This window comes from Electrophorus electricus, chromosome 10, assembly GCF_013358815.1.
Source record: "Electrophorus electricus isolate fEleEle1 chromosome 10, fEleEle1.pri, whole genome shotgun sequence".
Lineage (NCBI taxonomy): Eukaryota > Metazoa > Chordata > Actinopteri > Gymnotiformes > Gymnotidae > Electrophorus > Electrophorus electricus.
This window is the reverse complement of record NC_049544.1, coordinates 10,051,686-10,077,207: the sequence shown is the minus strand read 5'-3', so window position 1 is coordinate 10,077,207 and position 25,522 is coordinate 10,051,686. Positions and strand designations below refer to the sequence as shown.

At 41.1% G+C, this 25,522-nt stretch overlaps 1 protein-coding gene across 1 annotated transcript; it reads right to left on the bottom strand.

Annotated features, from left to right (window-relative positions):
• Positions 1 to 621: 621 nt before the first annotated feature.
• LOC113588145 (cytochrome P450 4B1-like) lies at positions 622 to 24,844 on the bottom strand. The gene is made up of 15 exons (XM_035530742.1): positions 24,782 to 24,844; positions 23,693 to 23,837; positions 23,547 to 23,591; positions 23,340 to 23,467; positions 23,123 to 23,247; positions 22,859 to 23,013; positions 22,288 to 22,394; positions 18,868 to 19,058; positions 18,488 to 18,621; positions 14,490 to 14,554; positions 14,226 to 14,308; positions 13,476 to 13,626; positions 5,952 to 6,008; positions 991 to 1,071; positions 622 to 873 (listed from the first exon to the last, which is right to left on the bottom strand). Exons 1-15 carry the CDS (start codon positions 24,842 to 24,844, stop codon positions 622 to 624), a joined length of 1,782 nt encoding a protein of 593 aa, XP_035386635.1.
• Positions 24,845 to 25,522: the final 678 nt, after the last annotated feature.

Below are 25,522 nucleotides of genomic sequence, written 5' to 3'. Positions count from 1 at the left end.
GCAAGGTGCCTCCAGCATGAGGTTTCTTCTCACCACCAGTCTACTTTTCTCTTTAAGGCAGAGATATCCAATTGCAACTGCTGATGGGTCTCCTCCCAAGCTCACTCATTCTGCTGACACCATGTCTGGTCCAAGGTTAGGTGGGGTTTCCATGTATACAGTCACGGCTGATATCTCAAGATACACTCGAGGGGGGTGAGCCTCTTTCCTACAATGTGGAGAGTTTTGGATGTATTCTGCCTAGGAGAAGTAAGCACACCATGTCTCGCAATGTTCCTGGCAACAGAGACATGAATTAAGAAGAAAAAAATATGATACAGCACAAGGAAATACCTATTAATTAGGTACTACTTCATGTATATGTAGTATGTATATGTATATAGTACTTTACTATAAATGTGACATTGGTAGTCTTTATTCTCTATAACAACCTGGACACAAGTGAACTGAAACAATGAAGCTGACAAAGCAGCAGTAAAGCTCAAGAGGCATTTAAAGTAGCATAATTATGAAAGGCGCTTGGAAGCAGACACAGGCAGTGGCTTGAAGCGCAGGATGACTGTTAATTCACAGAACTGATGGCAGGTACTTGTGTCCTATAAATAGTGAGGAGAACAAAAGCTAGTAAAAGAAGAAACAGGTGTTGGCGATGATCAGTAAATGATTAAACGGCAACAGGGTAGGTGTGGCTGTGAGGTCGGGAACCAGGATTTGGGAAGTTGGCACTTTTTTCTGTGCCAACTTTTTTTCTGGGCTGTACCCCTCCCAGTCCACAAGGTACTGCAGCTGCTCAACTCTTTGTTGCGAGTCCAACAGAGCACACAATGTGTAAGCAGGACCACCTTCAAGGTTCATCGGTGGTGATCCTTGGAGCTGTCACCATCAGTGAGGGGTCCTGCTAACAATCTATTGGAAGGCCAATACCTCATTGATCCAACTGATTGTGTAAGGATTGGTGTACTTTGGAGTTGGCTAGCCTGTGGGTCCCACCTGGTCGTTCTTTGTGGCCACCCAGACCTTGGCTGCAGGCTTGTAGCAAGGGGATTCTTCTTGCTGCTGGTCTACTTTTCTCTTGAAGGCAGAGATGGTCAATTACATCCACTGATTGATCTCCTCCCAGACTCATACACTCTGCTGACAGCACATCTGGTCCAAGGTTGGTGGGGGGCAGTATAGAGGATACAGTAGCGGCTGATGTCCCAAGACATACTTGACATGGGTGAGGGCGAGTTTTGTATGTATTCTGGTCAGGGGCAGTAAGCACACCATGACTCCGGATGTTCCTGGAAATAGAGATGTTTACTCTCTCCACCTGCCCATTTGTCAAGTGATGGTAACTAGATGTAAGGTTCACTGTTGTGTTAAGGTTCCCCAGAAGTTCTCGTCACATCCCCAATGTGAACTGAACCCCCCTATTGGACATGATGTCCTCTGGTATTCCGAACTGTCTGAATGTGATGAAAGAGGAGGTCAGACACTGCTGGGAGAGGGATGAACCACACCATCTTCAAAAATTGGTCCACAGTGATGAGGATGACTGTTCCTTGGAGGCAGGGAGTTCTGTCACAAAGTCAATGTTTAGTTGAGACCAAGGGTGGTGTGGTGTAGGGAGGGGGAGCATCTTACCAGCTGGCAAAATACAAGGTGTTTTACTTTGAGCACACTACACACAGGAGGCTACATGTCACACAAAATCCTTGTGCATCTCCAGCCACCAGTGCCGTGCACTTAACACCTGAGCAGTGTGCATTGAGCTGGGGTGCCCTGAGTCCAACGAGGTATGCATCCATGTGATGAGCCTTGGTCCAGCTGACAAAGGCACAAAGGGGTGACCTATTAGCAGTGTTCTCTGGCAGAAATCATAGTGGATCAAACACCTATGGAAATATAAATATTGTTATAGTGGTACACAGAGTTAGTTTCTCTGTAAGGCTTATCCATGACAAAACCTAAATCAGGAGATGGCAAACCTACTGCAGTTTCAGGCAGTTTGCTTTAGTAGATGCATGTGTGTGCAGCCAGGGAAGACCTAATGTTGGTGTGATGGACAACATCATTCAGGGTTGCCGACTCCTGTTTGCCTGTGAACTCAACCTCCAATAAAGATGTCCACAAGAGCAGATTCGTTCAATTAGGTCCTGGCCGCTAGTATCCAGAACTCCATAGCATACTCTGCTGCTGATCAAGTACTCTGACGTAGACGCAAATCCTACCCTGGCAGGGATGGTGGAATACCATGTTAGCTTCTTTAATGGACTCGACATAGTTGGCTAGCAGTGGAAAAGAGCAGGACACCAGCAGAATTCCCTAGGTCTTAGCCCTCTCTGTGAGCATGGAGATTACAAAGTGACCTTGGCATGGTCTTGGCTGGTATGTGAAGTACAATTCACACTGGATGATGAACCCCTCACAGCAGTTGATGTCTTCACCCTAGACCTCCGGGGTAGTAATATGACAATACAGCCCCTTGGAGGGGTTGAGGGTCCACCTGACCTTGCATCCGTACCAACTAAGAGGAACTATAAGTGTTCTACAAATCTACAAAATAGTGGATTCTGTGATATTGGCAGCAAGGAGGAAGCGAAAGCCATGTAATAGTTAGGAGAGTCTATATTCTTCATAACAAACTGTACACGATTGAACTCAAACAATGAAGCTGAAAAAGCAGCAGTAAAACTCAAAATGCTTTTAAATTAATGCAATGACAAAAGGCATTTGGAAACAGGCACAAGCAGCAGCTTGAAGCACAGGATGACTGGCAATGCACAGCACTGACGGCAGGCACCTTTGGGTTATAAATAGTGAGGGGAACCAAAAAAGGTAAATGAGAAAAAGGTGTTGGTGATAATCAATAAACAGGAGATTGGGAATGGGGTAGGTGTGGCTTGTGTGTGTGTGTGTGTGTGTGTGTGTGTGTGTGTGTGTGTGTGTGCGTGTGTGTGTGTGTGGGTGGGTGTGTGTGAGTTGTTTGGTGCACCATGGCACGAATATAACATTTTATCATAACACTCAAGTTTCTCAAGTATTAATTCTAGGCATTACATGCAAATATAAACCTTGAAATAACATCATTACACAGATGCTGGAGAAAACCATTGACAGATGATGGTAAGACTACAGTGCTTTCAAGAATCCCATCCCTTGAAATCATGATAATCATATAGAGACACTTATGTGGACAGCCCTACCCTCAGGGATTCTTCTTCCATCAAAAAGGTCATGGATTTGCTCAACTTCTGTGCCAATGCCTTATATTTTAAAAGTACCATATGAATCAAAACCAAGTTTTACCCCAGCTCTCTGTCTGACAGTTGATGTTGTAGCTAAAGACACACTTCATTATGCTGTTTAGTGTCATCAGGCTAACTTGCTGAAAAAGTTCAAAGGACTGATCTGTTTTTGCATAGGTTTCCCACTTGTCCTTTGAGAGAAAGATTCCAAAAAAACAAGGGTAGGTGAAATATGCATGTCAAAAATTATAGATCATTCAAGGCAAAAACTGAAGTATAAACTCACGAACATACTTTTAGATGAAACTGATATAAGTTTCATATAAAGCTTCAAGACATCATAATGGAAGCCAGGAGTGAGAAGTCTTCTGTGGCAAAACCACTTCTGTCCTGCAAAAATAAGAAAACCTTCTCCTGCAGAGACCAAGCAGCAAACAACTGTATTAGGCACAGAAAATATGCTACACTATTTTATTTTTGGGTGTCATCTTTACCTATTCAAGAGGAGAGGAATGTATATATAATGTCATCCTTAGATTCTGTGAATTTAAGAAAGCAATCTTTGTAAATCCTGACTTCATCAGATTATTACAAATCATAATTTGAACTACCATTTTACACATGTTCAAACACATTTTTCACCTAGTTATGCCAGAAGAGTCTTCAAATACGATGAATGGTAGATAAGTAAATAAATACTGGCATGGCCAAACTGCAATGGAAAGGCATAGAGATACTGTTCTCCCCATTTGTTTATCATCAGCAAATCTGTTCCATCTTGCCAAAATTGTAATATCAAATGGTAAGACTCTTTAACCACAAATATGTAGAATAATACCTCTAGAAGTTCCTAGTCTAGTTTTAAAGGCTATGACATATAATCCAAGAATGCTAAAGACAGACATTCACTCTTACCCCTTACAATGTGTTTCTGTTATAGTCTAGTCGTTTAAATGCTAGCCTTAACTCAATAAACAAACAAGTACAAATAGCGTCATTGATTTGAAGCACCACATTTACATAGCATCCCTGGTGCTCTGTCAGTGTTCACTCAAACCTAGTTCAAGGTCATAGATTTGGATTCAATATCAGCAGGGATGAGGGGAGGTGAAAACTTATATATATAATATTTATAACATTACATGGAAGCTGTTTTGGTTTTAACAGCAATGCTGCAGTGCCAATTAATGAATTAATTTTTTTACATTTTCCCTAGCTCAAATCGAAACCTTTGCCCACTATTGCGACAGCTGTTAGCCAAACTAACGTCCAACTATTACAAATATACTAAAGTAAACCGCATGACTAATATTTCTCTTGGTCGTAGCACCCAAGGTATTCGTATCTAAACACTCACTACACAAATGTTAGAAAGTGTCCTCAAAACTTTTAAAACTGAATTAATTAAGGTTGTGGCGGGAACTGTACTTCCAAATGCTGATTATGTTTAGATCACGATGCGGAGTTATCCTGTTTCATAGCTGTTTTGAATAAACTTAAGCGTATACTGGCTAAATTGTGTGTTGCCCAGCGGTTTAATATAACATTACGAAATGTAATGTTTCTTTTTCGCATGCATTTTTTAATTCTACCAGTCGTCTGAATATAAACATGCGAATTGGAGCCCACCTTTCATTTATTTTTTACAACAGGTAAACGAGTTAAAATCCGTGCATGCCATTTTGGTCTGAATTAAACCCAGCACTTATTCCTACCCGTTTTACTTGTCCAAACAGCAAGTTGCCAGGTGGCCCTGGAAACTGCTCCAATGAACGCATCCGTTTCTCACTTATTACCAAGTTATATAGTACTAATACGTAGATGATGCATACGACTACCAAAACGTGATATAACCGAAATGGTTCGAAGTAAAACTTCGTTGTACTACTAAAATATTGATAGACCTCCATAGTTCGTGGCTCTTAGGTTGAGTTGTTGACTTGAACCATGAGTCAGAGAAAACATAACTACGAGATTAACATTATGGAAACAAGAGGGAAGGGCTGTCTGCAGCATGCAGACTATAAAGGGGACCAAAAGTGTTGTGTCGAACTCATACATGGCTTTGAGTGATACATTTCTGATTTGAGTGATACATTTCTGCCATCATAAAAGTTCTTGTCTCACTGTGCAGTTTATCAAGTTGTACGAGTTAGGTTTAATGATAGTATAATTTAGTATAATCTCCTCACCACATTTCCTATTCTTATCAATTTCTAAGATGATATAAGCACAAACTCTCAAGCTTTATCGAACGCGTGTGAGCGGATAATGATATTTGTTTTTCGTGTGCTACGTCACGGCAGAAAGAACCGTTTCGTGAAACAGGACTGCAGAGACAGTGTATGTTCACAAGCTGTGCTGACCTATTTAGTTCATCATACGTTGTAACATTATTTAGCAAACGAGAGTCCAGGCCACCGCAAAACCTCCCGGTACTCCAATCTGTACAGCTAATCTGGGCCTGCCCATGACTTTGGGGTTACCAGCTATAGGAACACATATTTAATAACAAACATGCAATGAAACCCACTTTCAAAAAATTTACTTTATCTTGTGGTTAAAAACAGCAGATAAATACTACAGTGTGCAATCATGCAAGCAAACAGACTTACTTTCTTTCCGTTAGTAAATGGTTGCTTGGGATTAATGGATGATACCAATTAAGATTTGTTGTAAAATACTAATTCATCTTTGTTTTAAAATCAATATGTAGCCTACCCACAGCAGTTGTAGTAATAAAAGCAGTAATAAATTATTGGGTGTCAGAGGCTCCAAGTCATTCATGTCATCTGGGACACTTGTGAGCAGTCTTCCATTCATTATGATCTCGCTCTCACACAGGGAATCATCTACAGGGACTCATCATTCATATTGTGTTCCTACATTAGGGTTGAAAGAATTTTTCTTAGTGTTCAAATTTGTCTTTCCCAAAACTCACCCTGGTGGGAAGCAGCTGGACTATAAAAGATCCACTTAATTCCCTTTAATTGCAAAGCTGTACTACATTTTACATCAAATGGACTGAAATAATCAACTCCAGTATTCGAGAAAGGAGGTTTGTCAGGCAAGAGGCAATCTTCAGGTAGGTCTGCCATTTTTTGCTCTCCAACCTTTCCACTGATTCTGCAGCACACTGCATTTGCTGATTAACATTCTGACTGCAGAACTAGATTGTGGAATCTAGTACTTGTATCTGAGCTGTGCCAAGACATAACATTGTCCTGTCCTTTGGTGTATGTTTCTCAAGAGTAGTGTAGCAACTTTACTATGCTTAGAAAGAATTGCTGGGTGTTTGGCATTCTCTGGCATGGCTGACTTGCTGAGTCTCGCACCGACTCTCAAAGTGGCATGCTTGAAGAATTGGAACTAGTTTCAGTAACTGAATGTTGTGAATAACTTGTTTGCCCTTTTGCAGATCTTTGATTTATTCTCCTAACTACTGTCTTTGGCCAAAATGAACTATTTTTAATTCATCCAAGGTAAGTGATTGGACCTTTTCAACTGCTGCTCTGAATCTTTTCTTATGCTGCTCTAACTGTGACTTTTGCCTTTCTGGGTCTTTTTCAGTTTTTGTTGATTATTTTTGATACCTCCTTTCTTTCTTCTTTTAGATGTTGCAAAGTTTTCTGTAGTCAGAATCCAGGCCACTGATCTTTTTAATTTATGCCAATCTGAGTAATAGTTAACATTTGTTAATTGGTTGTGCCTTATCTTTAACCTTGATCAAATTGGATGTAACTGTGCACTTGACCTCCACATCATCTTGAAGGCTCTCTCTTCTATGCACAGGTTGTTTTGGCCAATCTTGCTCATTGTTCAGTAAGAGGTTTGGTCCATTAATTCAAGTTCCCCCTTTAACCAACTTCTTGGCCTTGGGGCCTTTGCTGGATAGACAAGCAGGGTTTACTGTTGTTCCAACATATTTCCACTGAGATGGTTTGGTGGTTGGACCCCTACGTTCCAGTGGTAAGACCTTCCCTCATCCTGGCCTTGCTTCATGGGGCTACCGGGAGGGAGGAACCTGCTGATAAATTTTGGGGGGGCCCTGTGTATGGTTCGGGATCGGACAGTGCAGAGTCCTACGGAAAACAGCCAGACCAAGAGGACCGGTACTCGGAGATGGACTCTGCTGGGTTCTATGACCCCTACCTGGACGATCATAGGGGAGACACAGATTATGGAGAGAGAGAGAGGAGTGCAGCGACGTCTGTCTCCAGTCGGATAGGGGTTCCGATTGTGAGGAGGAAGCTCCAATGGAGGTAGAAGAGTACCCTCATAGAGATCTTCCCTCCCACAGTGACGCCAAAAGCTCAGAGAGCAAGGAGCCTCCAGCACCCAAGGCACCGCCCAGGGCATGCCGCCCAGGTGCGAGCAGGCTAACCTGGGTGGCTAGCAGGGAGGCACCGTTGTCGGATAAGGACACTCCCTCACCTGAGGCGAAGAGCTCCAGAGTGTATGCACCTACGCCGAAGCCTCGTGCAGGTAAAAAGGCAGCGGCACCAGTACCAGAACCAGGACAGTCGCCGCTATCTAGGCTGGCGAGGGACACTTCCCGCCAGGCTGGTCAGTCTTCGACCCAGCCGATGACTGGGGGACTGGTTTGGGTTCCTCTTAAAATCTTCTTAAAATTCTGGTAAGTGTACTTCAATAAGATAAGCCTACTCCTGAACATCTGATTGTTTGGGTATATTCTCAGGGTGGACAGGTATGTTGCTGTGAGTGAAAACCTTGAGCAGCTCAATATACTTGGTGTCTTCCAACTCGTACACTTCCAAATCTGATATCACATAACTGTTAATGAGCTTCTGTTCTCCTTGTTTGTCTCGACCCATGGTACTGAGAAGTAATTATGTTGTTTTGCCATTAATCTTCAGTTTCTTTCACAGGTCTTCTGTGCAGAACATTGCTGTGCTTCCCAGGTCCATAAAAGCATATATTTATAAATACTTGTCACTCTTGTTTGACTTAATCTTCACCGGTATTATTGCCAGCAACCATTCATGCTCTGTGGCCCTGTGGGGCTACAGGACTCTTGTGTGATAGAAACTTGAGTACATGATATTTCAGTTTCATGAGCACCAGCATTCAGGTGAAACCGAACCTTGTTTTTTTTGATGTTATGATGTGTAGGATGTCCAGATGCTTTAATACACATTCTTTACACTCACATTTCTTTTGCAAAACTTACTGAGATGGCCTGAAGTTAAACACCCAAAATATAAGCCCTTTGACTTCAGGAGCTCCAAGTGTTCTTTGAGTGGCTGATTTTGATTTTGCTGCATGACACTAGGGTGTGAGATTGCTGACAGTACAAACATTGCTTCCTGAAGGCGTTTCTTGTTTCGCTTGAGTTTACTGGCTTCAATCATGTTCCTTGAAGCCTTTTGTTTTCGGAAGAAACACTGTTTGCAAAACTTCTCTCACAAATCTCTTTTTGCAGGATGTTTTTTTTAATCCCCTTTTGATCATTCTTTCCAATTGTAGTTGGATGAGTGTCTTTTATATTACCAAAGAGGGGATCTATTTGCATTTTAGCTTATCAGTCTATGTAACTCACTTAATCAGCAAACCTTGCTCTTCTGCCTCCATTCTTTTTGATATCGTAAGATTCAGCATGACAACATTTCTTAATTTTGTAGGGTTATTTGGACACTACCATCAGTAAGTTGGTAGGGTTTTCCATCTCTTCTACAAATTCTATGTCCTCTATGGAGTTGTGACATCCAAACAAAACATTGCATGAGTACTTAATGCTTTTCCGTCATCAGACCTAATTTGTGGCCGGTTTAGACCTTTATCAATGTATGCACTGTCAATATGTAATTCATTCCCATAGTTCTTATGGAGCAGTCCCTTTGCTTCAATTTAGCCTGTGTGTGAGCACAGCTGCAAACTAGCTCTTGGGGTACACTGGCAGTAATTTGTACCAATAAGTGCAATTTGTTTTGATCATTGCCTGTCTTCTGTTCTACTGAGTGCTCAACTGCTCTGATGAAGGATTTATATTGGAACACAGGAATTTCTTTTGCTGATAGCTGAGATTGCTTCTGCTGGTTTACAAGTAACTCTGTGATTAGATTATGTTTTTGTATGACATTTAGTATGTCATCACGTCTGTTCACTTCTGTTCCCTGTCCACAACTGAAGTCTTGATAAGTCACTTGTGGTACTTGGGAGTGCAGCATTTGAGATTGTGAGAGAAGGATCTCAATGACGGGTTCAGAGTAAAATGCTGGTTCTTTCCTGCTTTGCATTCCTACCTTATAGCTTTTGTACTAGAGCATGTCTACTCAAACCATCTTCTGACCCTCCTTAGTCTTTGAGCACTTTTAATTTTTCTCTCCTTTCAGCTATTGCAGCTTCAAACTGAAGTTCTTCTTTTTAACTTTGATTTGGGCCATTTCAAACTAAAGCTGTTTAGCACTGCAGCGTGTTCAAGCATGGCATGTAGAACAAATAGTGTCTCAATTTCCATCATGGAATCATCTTGTCTAACCCATGTTGATGAAACTCATGATGCTGCTCTCGAGTGGCTTACTAGAAATCCACACACACAGGCATGTACAACATCGGTGACTCCAAATTGAGAGACACTGCCATTGCATTTAGTAGTATCTTATGGGTTGGCTATTACCTTACTCAATTTTGCAGTGCATTCACCTTTGGCAATGAGTATTTATGCACAGCTGCATAAATTTTCATAAAATTTATAATGGATGCCATTTTGTGTTTAAACCAGTTCTATTGATCCAATATTGTTCCTTTTTATCAGCCATCTTATAATTTGTAAGTAAATGCTCAAAGTACAATCAAAGGTTTAAAAGTACTGCATTTCAAAGTCACCTTTCTTAATAAATTAACGCAAGCGTCTCCAAAACACACCAAACTCCACATTGACTGAATCAAGGCTTGAAACATACTCTCATGGAGATATTACAGCCCAATTAACTCCCTATTTATTTTCATAAGTACATATTATTCCCATCTTAATACACATAAAAAATATGAAGATTTTTCGATACCTTCTTTTGGAGAACACGTCCAGGGCTTACCCTTTTTTGGGCGTCTGATTAATTATGTAAGATCTTGCTCTCCTTTGCCCAATCTGCTAATGACCTTTCCACTCAACATAGATATACTATAAAATAGCTCTGTAGAGCTATCAGTAGACTGACTCAGTAAAACTAATCAAGTTATATGTCAACTGTTTCACTGCATTACCTTGCAAAACTATATAAATAAATAAAGTAAAAAGTACAAAAATTAAATATCTTGTGTGGATCCAGGTGTCATGACATACCTGCATTGTGCACAGTGCTAGATCTGGAGAGCTAAAGCTACATCTCCTCTTCTCCTCCCTCTTCTTCTTCTGCTGTTCCTTTGCCCTCTCTTCCACTTCTTTTTCCAGAGGAAGGTTGGAGGATTCATCACTTATTAACCCGGCAGGGATTGGATTGTTCCACCTTGCCTTATCACTCCTGTTGAACCTGGGAGGACCAGTATATTCACTCGGTTTTCTGGAATGTTCCCACTCTGAACAAGAGTGTTTGGGATGCAGTGACGATCAGAACATGGAGAGACAGGGCTAGAGCTAGAGGTGGCAGAAGGTGGAGGGGCTGCTGGTGGTACCACAGCTTGTGTAGGCTCACTGGTAGCTGCAAGACACCTTGACCATTTGGAGGTGTAGGTAACATTACTATTCTCAGTGATAATATGCAATGAAACACTGTTTTTGTATTTAGACAATTTGGACACCTGCTAAGAGGGAAGAGACCAACCTTCCTAAAGCTCTGCTTGATGATATTTGATATCACCACTTGCTTGTGGCATACTTTACGATGGTGGAGAATAAACATTGCCATGTCTAGTGGCTGCATGATGTATGAGATGTGCACTGACGGGCACAGAACTTCAGTACTATTGCCCCTACAGAGGTCCACAACCTCCTTGGACACATGGGCCTCATGTTGGTCCAAGAAGCTTGGAGCTTTCATAAAAAAGTTCTCATCTGTGTATTCTTTAAGAGAAACCCCATAAAGGACATTGGCTCATTCAATGTATCACCAAGTCTAGAAATAAGAACCCATGCAACTGAAATTCCACAACAATTTTTGCTAACAACATTATCAGGTAACAGCTGTGCTGCATGAAGGAGGGACACAGACCACAACTGCTGCTGACTGCCTTCTTTAATAGGGCTTGTACTCTCTCTCTCTCTCTCTCTCTCTCTCTCTCTCTCTCTCTCTCTGAACAAATAATAAAATAATTAATGCTCAAGTGAATGTTTAGCTATGGAACAAACTTTCAGTCACTGCACACAAGTGCATCCCCCAGTGACCATAGAAGAGGGCAATCTAGATAGTCAAAGGCCAAAGAGAAAAAGGATGTGCTCTAGTGTGAGCTTCAATGAAGAAGAGGAGATTATCAACCCAGGTAAACACAGTGTCTCTGCAAATGTACAGAATTGCTGTCATTGCTGTCATGTTTACTTAAAATATATCACTTTGTGTAGGATAACCCCTTTTCTTAACACTATATAATTTATCCCTTAGAAATGATACAGACTGCTGTTGTACCTATGAAGGTAATCTTTGGTGGTATCATATATACTTGTGCTGAATTATAAGAAAAGCCCACAGTGTCCATGTAATTACATGCTTCTCTTACTTCCAGTGACAAAAGCAGAAAATGGAGGGTGGTAACATTTTGGGAATAGATGACATTGTCACACAACATGTGCATAGTTTCCCTTTGAGAGGTGGGCTGTATGGAGACCGTCCCACAGGGGCCCCAGGTGGAGCCAACATCCTGGGAGGACTGCCACTACCTAACCCTGCCCCAGAAGTGGAATTGGCCCCAGAGTCTCCTCAGGTTCCTGTTACCCACAACCCTACTGTATTAGGTCCCCATGCACCCGAGGGCCTCAGTGACCCTCGCAAGAAGTATGCCAAAGAGGCATCGAATGGCAAAAAGCCTGCATCATCTTTATTTCTCTAGCAGCCACTGAATCTGGACAGTGACTGGCTCTTTTGAGTGTAAGACTAATTAATGAACTTCATGGATAGATTATGTGTGGTGTCCTTTTTACACACATTTTTTTTCTGTACATCTATGGTTTAAAACATGTTCCTTCAAGAATTACCAGAAGGCTCTTGGTAAAATGTTATGCTTAAATCTTCACATTTTATTTGCCTAATTTGGTTTATGGTGGGCACACCCAAGCAAAAGAACATATTAAGGGTTTACTACACATGCATTTTACACATATTTGTCAAAAGCAGGTATATAGCAGAGTATGCAATCTGAAATTATTCAACTTTTAATGATGCATGACCTCAGCCACTAGATGGCAGCAAGTCCATAAGAGACTACATAATAATTCTTAATAACTTTAGTTTTCTCTCCTGTTATGTTAAACAGGTTAACAACATGTTAAAAATGTTTTTATATGAATTTTGCAGAAAAACGTTTTATTGTATCCAGATTTGTTCTGCTAATATAGGTTTTGCATTTGTATCACAAAATGCACTGACAGTATAGGTCAAAATTCATTTTTATCTAGTTTGTCTCTTTTTGTGCTGCCATTTAGCACATTTTCAGTTTTTACAACCAAATGCATTAAACCATCATACAATAGGTTTACTTCTATCAATACCTGATCATTTCCCCATCACATATGTCCTTTATCTTATGCCAAATGCAAAACACAATTGTATGTGACGTACTTTAAGAATTACAGTATGATTAACCAAGCAGTACCTGTTCATATGTGAGACAGTGAATAAATGAGATGTTAAAAATAAGTTCATCAGAGAAACGTGCCTGTGGTGAAATGCATATGAATAGAGAAGATCAATTAAAAGTTGATTAATATTGTCCACTATCTGAAGAAGTAATTTATTTGAAGAAGTAGGTTATTTGAGTAATTAACAAAATCCATCAATTAAAAAAAATGTTGTTAGTACGCACTTTGGTGTAATTAGTGTACATTTTTCCTTCATTGTAAAAACTTGCCACACCATTTATTAAAGGTTTTATAAGATCTTAAAGCCCCAGTCAGATGTCAGTGCAACTTGAAGTCCAGTTTTCATTACTGCAATCACAAAGGAAGTCCAACAAGCTGCACCACTATTTACCATGCTCTCTGTCACTAAACTTAAAACTAATGCCACGGCATATTTCGGAAAATACTAATTGGGGCTTTAAGACACCATCTCAAGGCTCATTCTTCACAAATCTGATCTTGATGTATATTCCATTGAGAGATCTGAGGATTATTTGAGGGACCATCTTTGGAGTATGCTCTGGGTCCTTGATGAGAACATACTTCTTCAGTGTCATTGCTACCACCACTTTAATCTCGTTCATAGCAAAGTTCTGCCCGATGCAGTTCCTATGTTAAATGCAGGTGGTAATTTGAATTAGGACTACTAAAGAATGACTAACAGTTTGTTGTCCTAACAACAGTAAGCATTTGATAAATCACCATAAAATTAAGAAGTGTTTTTCATATTAATATGAACAAATTTTTTTTAGGGCTAGTCTCCTGGACTTGGATTAAATTTATGTTTTGGACTAAATTAGTGAAAGGTGAAATCATTAGAAATTCTTTTTAGTGTAGGCTTATTCTTATTCTGGGAAACTGGCTCTTAGTGATTATCAGTAGAATTAATTTAATGACTGTATTACAGTAATCCTAAATCTCACTTATGCCATTTTAGATGCATGCTTTCCCATAGACTATTCATTATATCTTGTATCTTTCACCTGAACGTTAAATGGAAACATATTATTTTGTGTCGTTAAAGTTTAGACATTTGAATTGATATTGGTATTAGGGACAGAATGAGGTCAAACGCATAAAGGTTCCAAATTCCATTCAGGTAAAAGAGTAACACATTCTCTGGATAAGATTTAATAGTACTAGAGTGCATATTATTATAGAACAGCACCTATCATTTCATTTGTTGTGCATTTAATGTAGATACAAACCTTGGTCCAGCTGAGAAAGGCACAAAGGCATGGGGTGGCCTCTTAGCTGTGTTCTCTGGCAGAAATCGTAGTGGATCAAACACCTATGTAAATATAACTATTGTTATAGTGGTACAGATTTAGTTTCTCTGTAAAGCGTATCCATGACAAAACCTAAATCAGGAGATGGCAAGCCTACTGCAGTTTCAGGCAGTTATCTTTAGTAGAGGTAGGCTGCCCCAATTTCTAATAAAGACAGCTATATGATAAGCATTGAATTCATACATTGGGGTTCTCCCAAACTGTGGCATTTCGGTGGACTCCATAAACACTGATGCCAATAAGAGAACCTGTGAAAAAGACAGAGCAAACCAGTTTTACTGTTCATCTAGGACCTTCTCAATGATAACACCCTTAACCGGGCTCTACAATATTTGGACGATGCATGCCAAACATCAAACAAGTTGGTAAATATTTCAACAGATTATCCCTAGGATAAAGATCATAAAGTAGGGTCTTATTTCTCCTACAAGAAAATTTTCCTGTGATGCAATATTGCTTTATGGTCTGTATAAAAAGAGTTTATAAATTACTAATTGATTGTGAGAGTAACAGACTTATAAGACTAACTATGATACAGCACAAGGAAATACATATTAATTAGGTATTACTTCATGTATAAGTAGTACTTATATGTATATAGTACTTTACTACAAACGTGACATTGGTAGCAAGGAGGGAGTGAGAGATGAATAAAAGTTAGGAGAGTCTTTATTCGTCATAACAAGATGACACTAGTGAACTCAATTAATGAACCTGATCAAGCAGCAGTAACGCGCAAAAGGCATTTAAAGTAACGCAATGATGAAAGGCGCTTGGAAGCAGGCACATGGAGTGGCTTGAAGCGCAGGACAATGTGGGCACCTATGGGCTATAAATAGTAAGGAGAACAAAAGAGGGTAAATGAGAAACAATAAATGCGAGATTGGGAACAGCGTAGGTGTGGCCAGCCTCTTGGAGTCAGGTCTTCCAGGCCGGCGAGGAGCAGGTTTCGTCAGGTACTCCTGGTGGAAGGAGGCTCTGAGATCGGGACCCAGGATTTGGGAAGCCGGCACTTTGTATTTCTGGGCTATACCCCTCCAAGACCATGAGGTATTGCTACCTCTTCGTCGTGAGTCCAACAGGGCAGATACCTTGTAAGCAGGACCACCTTCCGGGGTGCTAATCCCCTGGAGTTGCCACCATCAGCAAGAGGTCCTGCTACCTCATACACGGAAGGTCGATGATGCATGGCTGCTTCCCAGCAAGCTGACCCTGTAGGTTACCTCATTGATCCAGCTGCTGACTGTATACAGATCTGTGTATTCAGGGGCCAGCTTGTCTGTCAACCCCACCGGGCGGCTCTTTGTGGCCACCCACACTTTGTCTGCAGGCAAGGTGCCTCCAGCATGAGGTTTCTTCTCACCACCAGTCTACTTTTCTCTTTAAGGCAGAGATATCCAATTGCAACTGCTGATGGGTCTCCTCCCAAACTCACTCAGTCTGCTGACACCATGTCTGGTCCAAAGTCAGGTGGGGGCTTCCATGTATACAGTCGTGGCTGATATCTCAAGATATACTCGAAGGGGGGTGAGCCTCTTTCCTACAATGTGGAGAGTTTTGGATGTATTCTGCCCAGGAGAAGTAAGCACACCATGTCTCGCGATGTTCCTGGCAACAGAGATATAGAAACTTACAGAGCTCCTGGTTTACCCTCTCCACCTGCCCATTCAATCAGGTGATGGTAACTGGACATGAGGTTCAATGTGATGTTGAGATAACCCAGGAGTTTTTGCCACAAACACAATGTGAACTGAACCCCCCTATTGGACACGATATCATCTGGCAGCCCAAACTGTCTGAAAACGTAGTGAAAGAGTAAATTCAGGGTGGGAGAGGGATGAACTGTACGATCTTCAAAAACTGATCCATGGTGATGAGGATGATGTTGTTTCCTTCAGAGGCAGAGAGGTCTGTCCCAGAGTCAGTGGCTTGGTGAGGCCAAGGGTGGTGTGGTGTAGGCAGGGGCAGCAGTTTACAGGCTGGCAGAGTACAATGTGTTTTACTGTGAGCACACTCCACACAGGAAACTACATGTTGCACAATTCAGCCATTTAGCTATCTGGAGGATCTCCAGGTCCAGGAAGGGGTGCCGTGCTCCCTCGAGCCAGCGCCTCTGCTCTGCAAAGGTGGCTTTCATCTCCACCAGTTCTCGGTCGCTGACACTGTAGTTGTACTCAGCAGGGCTTAATTTACAGAAAAAAAAATGTGATGGGTTTTAGTTTGCCATTTTCCTCTGCCCCACAACATGGCACTGAGTCCAACATCCAAGTTGTGTTGGCTTCAATAATAAAGGCCTTGGAGGGATTGGGCTGCTGCAGTACAAGGTGTTGGCAAAAAGCAGCTTTGAGGCTTTCGAATGCCTTATCAGCCACCAGCATCCAACTCAGGTGGGTAAGCTTACCTACAGAAAAGGTCAAACAGAGGCATGGCCAGGGTGCTAAAGGACCATCTATAGAAGTTAGAAAACCTAATGAAGTGCTGTAGATTCATTTCGGCCATCCGGTTTCGGCTGTCTGGTCACCATCACCACCATGCAAGGCTGGATGTCCATGGAGGCCTCCCTGATGATGTAGACCAGGGTTTTCACCTCACAGAGGTAGAACTTGCACTTCTCCATCTTGCAATACCGGTGATTGTACAGGAGAGTGATGAGGAATTGCTACATGTCATGCACATGTCGATCAATGGAAGGTGAATAGATCAGAATGTTGTCAATGTAAGTGCCAATGTGTCTACCCAGAAACTCCCTCAGGACCTCATTAATGTATAGCTGAAACACTGAAGGCATTGTAGCTAAGCCAGATGGAAGAACCAGGTATTTATAGTTACCTGAGTCTGTGCTAAAGGCCATCTTCCATTGTTAACTTCTCTGATGGGAATCAGGTTGCAGGCACTGCAAAGGTCTAACTTAGTAAAGTACCGAGCCCCACGCAGCTGCTCGAGAGGATGGACCAAGAGGCAGAAGGTAAAGGTACTTTAACAACAGTGCATTTAGACTCCTATAATTTATGCATAGCCTCAGCCCACCATCTTTCTTCTTAATGAAGAAGACACTAACTGAGGCAGGTGACGTGGAGGGGCAGATGTAACCCTGGGTCAAGGCTTCCTTGAGGTACTGTTCCATGACCTGCGCTTCCTCCTGGAAGAGTGGATATACCATCCACTGTGGAGGCACAGCTCCGTCATTCAGGTTGCTGGCGCAGTCGAAGCTGCAGTGGGGAGGGAACTGGGCAGCTTTGGTGGGGCTGAAAACCTCTGTTAGGTCCTGTGTACAGTGTAGGGATGGGGAAGGAGATGTTGGCGTCCATGCACATTTGGAGAAGGGGCCGATTTGAGGAGTTAGTCAGTGGAGCAGGAAGGAGACCTCCGGGGTAGCAATATGGCAATGCAGCCCCTGAGAATGGTCAAGAGTACACCTGACCTCACATCCGGACCAATGGAGAGGCTCTGCACACAGCGAGTGAGGCTGTCCATCATGGACCAAAGCTCCCTGATCTCTAGCTTCTGCTGTCCAATAGCTGCCATTTGAACAGCCAACAGGTCAGCCCAAACTGGGCTGCTCACATCGCTCCCTATCTGCTGCGCATTCTGTGACATTGGTGGCAAGGAGGAAGTGAGAGGTGAGTAAAAGTTAGGAGAATCTGTATTCTCCATAACAAGCTGTACAGGGGAGAGCTCAAACTATGAAGCTGATAAACCAGCAGTAGAATTCAAAAGGTGTTTAAAGTAATGCAATGACAAAAGGCACTTGCAAGCAGGCACAGGCAGTGGCTTGAAGTGCAGGATGACTGGCAATGCACAGCATTGCATTGATGATGGCAGGCATCTGTGGACTGTAAATAGTGAACAAAAGCGCATAAACAAGAAACAGGTGTTGGTGACGATCAAGAAACAGGAGATTGGGAATGGGGTAGGTGTAGCTTGTGTGTGTGTGTGTGTGTGTGAGTCACTCCTGCTGGTTGCTTGGGGCACCATGACACGAATATAATATTTTATCACAACACTCAAGTTTCTCAAGTATTGGTTCTAGGCATTACATACAAACAGAAACTCTGAAATAACATTACACAAATGTGGGAGTAAACCATTTGAAAGATGGAGGTAAGACTACAGTGCTTTCAGAAATCCCATCTTTTGAAATCATGATAATCATATAGAGACACTTATGTGGACAGCCCTACCCTCAGGGATTGTTCTTCCATCAAAAAAGGTCATGGGTTTTGTCAACTTTCGTGCCAATCCGGGCACAGGAAGATATAAACGCAAGGATTCCTTAATGCACATTGTAGTGTATGGTATTTTACTCAGGTCCTCCCTAAAACACATAGACAGGAAAATAGAAAAAACAACTTTCAGACTTTTTAAAGCTTTTTAAAGCTCTCACTTTCCAACTCACTACTTTGAGACAAACACAAATGCAGGTGGGATTGAGGTAGGAACCACTGCTCTAGCTATTGCTGGTAGACACATGTATAAGTAAAAGCCTTTAGCTTCTAGTACAATAGTATATGTAATGTCATAATAATTCATCTAATTATGGTGATGTGAAAATTGACAATACCACTCCATACTGTCCTTTCCCTTCAGGGCCTCCTGGATCTCTTCTCTGCATTTCTGCTGGTGCTCAGGGTAACAGGCCATGTTATACAGGATCCAGGAGATGCCACTGGCTGTAGTGTCATGTCCCTCAAACATAAATGTGTCTACCTCTGCTCGGATCGCTTCATCCGACAAGCCCTGCTGCTGCTCATCCTGTAAAACAGAATATATCTGTGTCTCTTGCTAAAGTCAACTTTAGGACTCAAGGTCAATTGGCTTAAGTAAGAAAGTAAAGAGATTTTATTAGTTAAACAAATTAAAAACAAGTGTTGTTGGCCAAGGTGCTGTACAAAGCTAACAATATGTATGACAACAAAATACAACATACAGACCCAAAGGAAACAGATATACTGACGACTGACACTTTACATACCTAAAATATTTTTAAATGCTAATGTATAAACGTTTTGGCTCAAAGTAATTGAGGAAGCACATTTAATATTCAGTAGGCTGTTCCACAGCCTTGGCACAGCAACTGCAAATGTATAGTCAGCTTTAGACCTTGGAATGGCCAAGCCTTGGTCCCACATCTCGATAGATTTTGTAACGGAACTGCCCGCCTCTGAGGGGAACACAACCATTTTGGTGAATGTGGATCACTTCTCCAAGATGGTTAGGTTCGTCCCGCTAAAGGGCCTACCCACGGCCTTGGTGACAGTGGACTTGTTCTTCTGCCATGTCTTCAGGCAGTTTGGGCTGTCTGAGGACATTGTCTCAGACAGGGGGGCTCAGTTCAACTCAAGACTGTGGAGGGAACTGCTTGGGAAACTGAATATTACCGTGAGTCTGACATTAGGTTACCATCTCCAGGCCAATGGCCAAGTGGAGAGGGTAAACTAGGAATTGGGCAAATTCCTTTGTCTGTACTACCAGCGACATCCAGAGAGCTGGAGTGCATACCTCACATGGGCCGAATTCGCACAAAACTCTCTGTGTCGTGCTGGAACAGGGCTAACACCATTCTAATGTGTTTTAGGGTAACAGCCCCCCCTTTATCCCTGGAATCCACCGACATCAGACCAGCCGTCTGTTGAGCAGTGGTGCAGATGCAGCGAACAGGTTTGGGGGGAAACTCACAGGAGACTGTACTCTGCCATCGCGGCCTACAAAAGAAAGGCAGACCGAAAGCTGGGAGCGACTCCCCGGTTCGAGCCGGGACAGAAAGCATGGGTCACCACCAAGGATGGCCGGGCGGGCCCTTGGCCCTGTGGGCCAAATATGAGGGTCCATATACCATAACCAGTCGGGTGAATGAGGTGACCTACAGGTTGGGCCTGCCAGGACATAGCCAGGCCTCCAGGGCCTTCCATGTGTCTGCCCTGAAGCCCGTGGTGGAGGGTCCCCTCTCAGAGAAGGGGGGCCCCTCGGGAGCTCCACCCATGCTGCCGGAGATCAGAGTGAGCCGGCCTATCGGGTGAGGGCCTTGCTGGACTCTTGGAGGAGGTCCTCGGGGTTGCAGCACCTGGTGGACTAGGGGTACAGGCCTGAGGAACGCTGCTGGGTGCCGGCCTCCTTGGTGTAGGACCCCGACCTTATCGCCTCCTTACCTTTTGTTACCTTACCTTTTGTTTCATTTATGTTGCTAAATGTTAGTGCCTTTAATTATGGAAAATAAAGAGCACCTTCTAGCAACCACGCCTCTTGCTACCTCTGTGCCATCAGCATCACATATTTGAAATTTCTAAATGACACAACTAGCATTTTAGGTTTGTACCATGGGTCTTGGCGGAATTTCTACTACTAATAGTTGTCACGGTACGGCCCCTCCCCCCTAAAGTGTGTGTGTGTGTGTGTGTGTGTGTGTGTCTGTGTGTGTCCCTATTGCCACACCCTCTTGTGCTGTGCACCTGATCCTTGTGTGCAATTGTCATGAGTGTATATAAGTCTCGTGTCGTATCGTAAGTTGTCGGTGTTTGACCCACGTAGTGTGTTTGTGTGTGTTGAGTCGTGCATGTTACATTGATATTAAAACGTATGTTTTTGTTTAATGTGCCTCATCCCCGTATCCTCCTTAACCCGTAAAACGTTACAATAGTAATAATTTAAAAATAAATAAACAAATAAATTAAATGTATATAGTGCCTCACAAACCCAAGGACACATGTTTTAGAAGGAAAAAGTAGACAAATATGCAAAGAAAAGAGAAAGGAGAGTTTTGAGGAGAGTTTTTAATGAAGAAAAAGTAGAAGAGCCATGAATTGGTCAATGAAGAGAATTCCAAACTTTTGGAGCAGTGGCACTGAAAGACTATCTATGAGCAATGGCAAGAAGGGGGGTGATGTGAGAAAAGCACTTAGAAAGAGTGAGAACCCTGGAAGCAGAATTCTGATTATACTTAAGCTGGTTTAGCAAGGACAGGAAGGAGATTGAAAAATGGAGTTACAGTAGTCCAGTAGTACAGGAGAAAATATTAATATGTGACTAGAATAAAAGTAATGAGTTGAAAATGACACTAAGGTTTTAAAATACCATCACTGGTGTGAAAGGAATTCCATCAATATTTACATTTAGTGGAGAATTTGGAAACCAGTGACTTATAGCCAATTAAAATAATCTGTTTTATCAGTGTTCAATTTCAGAAAGCTGCTATCAAGCCAATGTTTTAAATCAGTAAGACATGCATTTAGAGACTGAGATGGGGGATGCAGAGCTATGATATAGATATTGATATCATCTTCATATCAGTGATACCTGATTTTTAATTACTTTTAATAATCTGACCTAGGTGCAAGATATACAAAATGAAAATAATAGAGTCCAAGAACAGAACCTAGGGGTACTCCCTGTGTAACTGTGTAACTAAGGAAATCGATGACTTATGAGTGCCAGTAGAAATCTGAGAGACAGGATCAAAACCTGTCAAGGACTAGACCAGAAATACTTTTGGATGCTAATCTGTGAATGAAAATGTTATGGTTCACTATGGTTATGGAAACCAGCATCAGTAGAAAGTAGGTCATCAACCACATTTAGCTGAGCAGACTCTGTACAGATAGATGAAGCTATTGTAGCTATTGTAAACGTTCAGTTAAATAATATAACATACACAAAACATTTAGGTTCAAAGGGATGGTAAAACTGGGCTTTTCTTTGAGCCATCATCTCTAATCATCTTGCGGTAAATCCTTTCAACATCAACAGAAACTTTCAAACTGACTATTTAAAAATTCTAGAGACCAGGATTTCTTAACGTAGCACCTGACAATGCATGAATTGGCACGATAAATTATAACTGATGCATTATGCATTCTGTTTAATCTTGCAATTTAAGAAATTAAAACTAAGTGGATACGTGGCTACCCAACCTATCTTCTGAAATGGTTTGCACGTAGCTTACTCAGTGGTGATCAAAGAGGAATGAGGGGGTGATGGAGTGACATACTTGAGTACAGAGTAGAATATCCAAAAAGTCCAAATTTCTCCTCTTCAGAAGAATGTCTTGTTCCTTCTCCTTACTTAAAGCTTCTTTTCTCTTTCTTATAACCTCCTCTGCAAAAAAAAAAAAAAAAAAAAAAAAAGACCATTTTTGGTTCTGTTAGGTTTTTGGTAAAATGACACAGAGGCATCACTTGTACATAATTTAAGCAAAACAGAACATTAAAGCCTAGTGGATTAATTCTGATACCAATAAAGCATTCAAATCCTGCTGTCCAACCATTTGAAAGTCAATGTTCTAAGTCTCCTAAAGTAACATCAAATGATATAGAAGGAAATAAGAATAACACTGCAAATGTATGCACAAAGGATTAAGTATATTCCTAAGCATTTTGATGGCTTGCCTAAAATAGTAACAAAAATCATGAATTTGTTAGATCACATTTTCATATAAGAACAGTTATCACCACATTATTAAAAGATTAAATGAATATGCAAAAAATGCCTCTGCCTTTAAGGGTTATTAGGTCAACCCTGTCAAACTATCTCATCTTAAAAGCAAAAGCTTTCAAATATACCTGTATGGCTGTGTGCAATTTTGCATGCTTTCCTGTATCTGTAGCCATGTGGACTAAGATGAAATATAGTCTCACTGGGATATGGAAACCAACGCCACCGGAGATGCACCAGATAACACAGCTCAAACACTGCCTTTATGTAAGGGTTGGTTCCACTGCAGTGAGAGTGACAAGATTACAATAGTACTGCCTTATATTTTAAAAGTACCATATTAAGCAAAACCATATTAAGTTTTTTTTTTACCATATTAAGTTTTACCCCACCTCTCTGTCTGACAGTTGCTGTTGTAGCTAAAAGCACACTTCATTATGCTGTCCAGTGTCATCAGGCTAACTTGCTGAAAAAGTTCAAAGGACTGCTCTGTTTTTGCATAGGTTTCCCACTTGTCCTTTGAGAGAAAGATTACAAAAAGGGCTAGGTGAAAAATGCAAGTCAAAGATTATATATCATTCATGGCAAAACTCTGAAATATTAACTCACCAACATAATGTTAGCTGAATCTGCCATTAATTTTACATAAGGCTTCAAGATATCATAATGGAAGCCAGGAGTGAGAAGTCTTCTGTGGCGAAACCACTTCTGTCCCGCAGAAACAAGTAAACCTTCTCCTGCAGAGACAAACAGCAAACAGTTGTATTAGGCACAGAACATATGTTACCATATTTTATTTTTGGGTGTCATCTTTACCGATCCAAGAGGTGAGGAAGGTATATGCAATGTTATCCTTTGGTTCTATGAAATAAGAAAGCAATCTGTGAAAATCTTGACTTCATCGGATTATTACAAATCACAATTTAAACTACCAACTGACAAATGGTCAAGCACATTTGCACCTGCTGATGCCAGAACGGTCTTCAAATATGAAGAATGGTGGATAGTTAAATAAATACTTGTAGGGCCAAACTGCAATGGAAAGGCATAGGGATACTGTTCTCCCCATTTGGTTATTATCGAAAAATCTGTTCCATCTTGCCGTAACTGTAATACAAAATGATAAGACATTTTAACCACAAGTATGCAGAATGATATTTCTATAAATTGCTAGTGTATTCTTAAAGGTTATACCATGTAATCCAAGAATGCCAAAGACAGATATTCACTCTTACCTGTGTTTCTGTTATAGCCTAGTCGTTTAAATGCTAGCCTTAACACAATTAAAACAAGCACAAATAGTATCATTGATCTGAAGTACCACAATTACATTGCATCCCTGGTGCTCTGCCAGTGTTCACTCAAACCTAGCTCAAGGACAGATTAGGATTCAGTATCAGCAGGGATGAGGGGATTTGAAAACTCCTATATGAGTAAATGTGTTTGTATTATTTTAAAATTATTATTATTATTATTATTATTATTATTATTATTATTTTTACAATGAAGCTGTTTTGGTTTATCAGCAATGTTGCAGTGCAAATTTACGCATTTAATTAAAAAAAAAAAGAAAAAAGAAAAGATTCCATAGGTCATGAAATTGGAAACCTTGAAACCTTGCCCACTATAACGCTAATCAAAAACAAAGACATAGCTGTTAGCCAAACTAAAGTCCAACTATTACAAACATACCAAAGTAAACCGCTTGGCTAATATTTCGTCTGTGTCGTAGCACTCAGTTAGGAAGTGACCCCAAAACTTTTAAACCTGAGGCATATCTGAGTGAAATAACGCTGAGAAAACAATTCTGTCTCCAAGTGCTGATTATGATTTGATTATCCTATTTCGTATCTGGTTTGAATGAAATATCGGCTATATTGTGTATTGTATAACGCTTTAAAATGACAGTAATAGATGTTTCTTTTTCGCATGCATGCATGGATTTTACCATTCCTCTGAACATAAATATATGAGTTTGAGCCCACCTTTCATTTTTCACAAGTTAAAATCTATGCAGTTTAGTCTGAATTAAAACCAGCGTTTATTCCTACCTGTTTCACGTGTCCAAATAACCAGTTGCCAGGTGGCCCTGGAAACTGCTCAAATGCACGCATCTTTTTCTCTCTCGTTATTACCAAGTTATATAGTACCACTGAAAAGTAGAAGATACATACGACTACCAAGACGTTATATAAGCGAAATGGTTCGAAATAAAACTTAATTGTCTTGCTAAAATATTGACAGACTTCCATAGTTCGTTGTCCTTAGGTCGAGTTGTTGACTCGAACTGTGAGTCAGAAAAAACGCATAATGACGAGATTATCATTATGGAAAAAAGAGGGAAGGGCTGTCTGCAGCATGCAGGCTATAAAGAGGACCACAAGTGCTGTGTCAAACTCCTGCCTCACTGTGCAGTTTATGAAGCTATAGGAGCCAGGTTGAATGTTAATTTATTTAATTTTTAAAAATTCGTTAAATCTATATAAATTATTCCCCGAGCTCTCCCTGTACATGCCGGTGTTTCATGCTATTTTTATGCTCATTTCTACAACAGCCAATATACTACCTCTACATTTGCAAAGAAAAAGTGCATCTAGCACCATAGCTTCACCAAACAATGTATACTAAGTGGTTTAACATTTACATCATGCCAGGATAAAAAAAAGCGTTTGATTTATTGCAAAAAGCTTATCTAAATCAGACCGAAACTTGTTTCATATAGCCTACCTAACGTATGCTTTTGAAACATCCATGAATGAGCAATTGTGCGGCCGCTGGAAATGACATTTTTC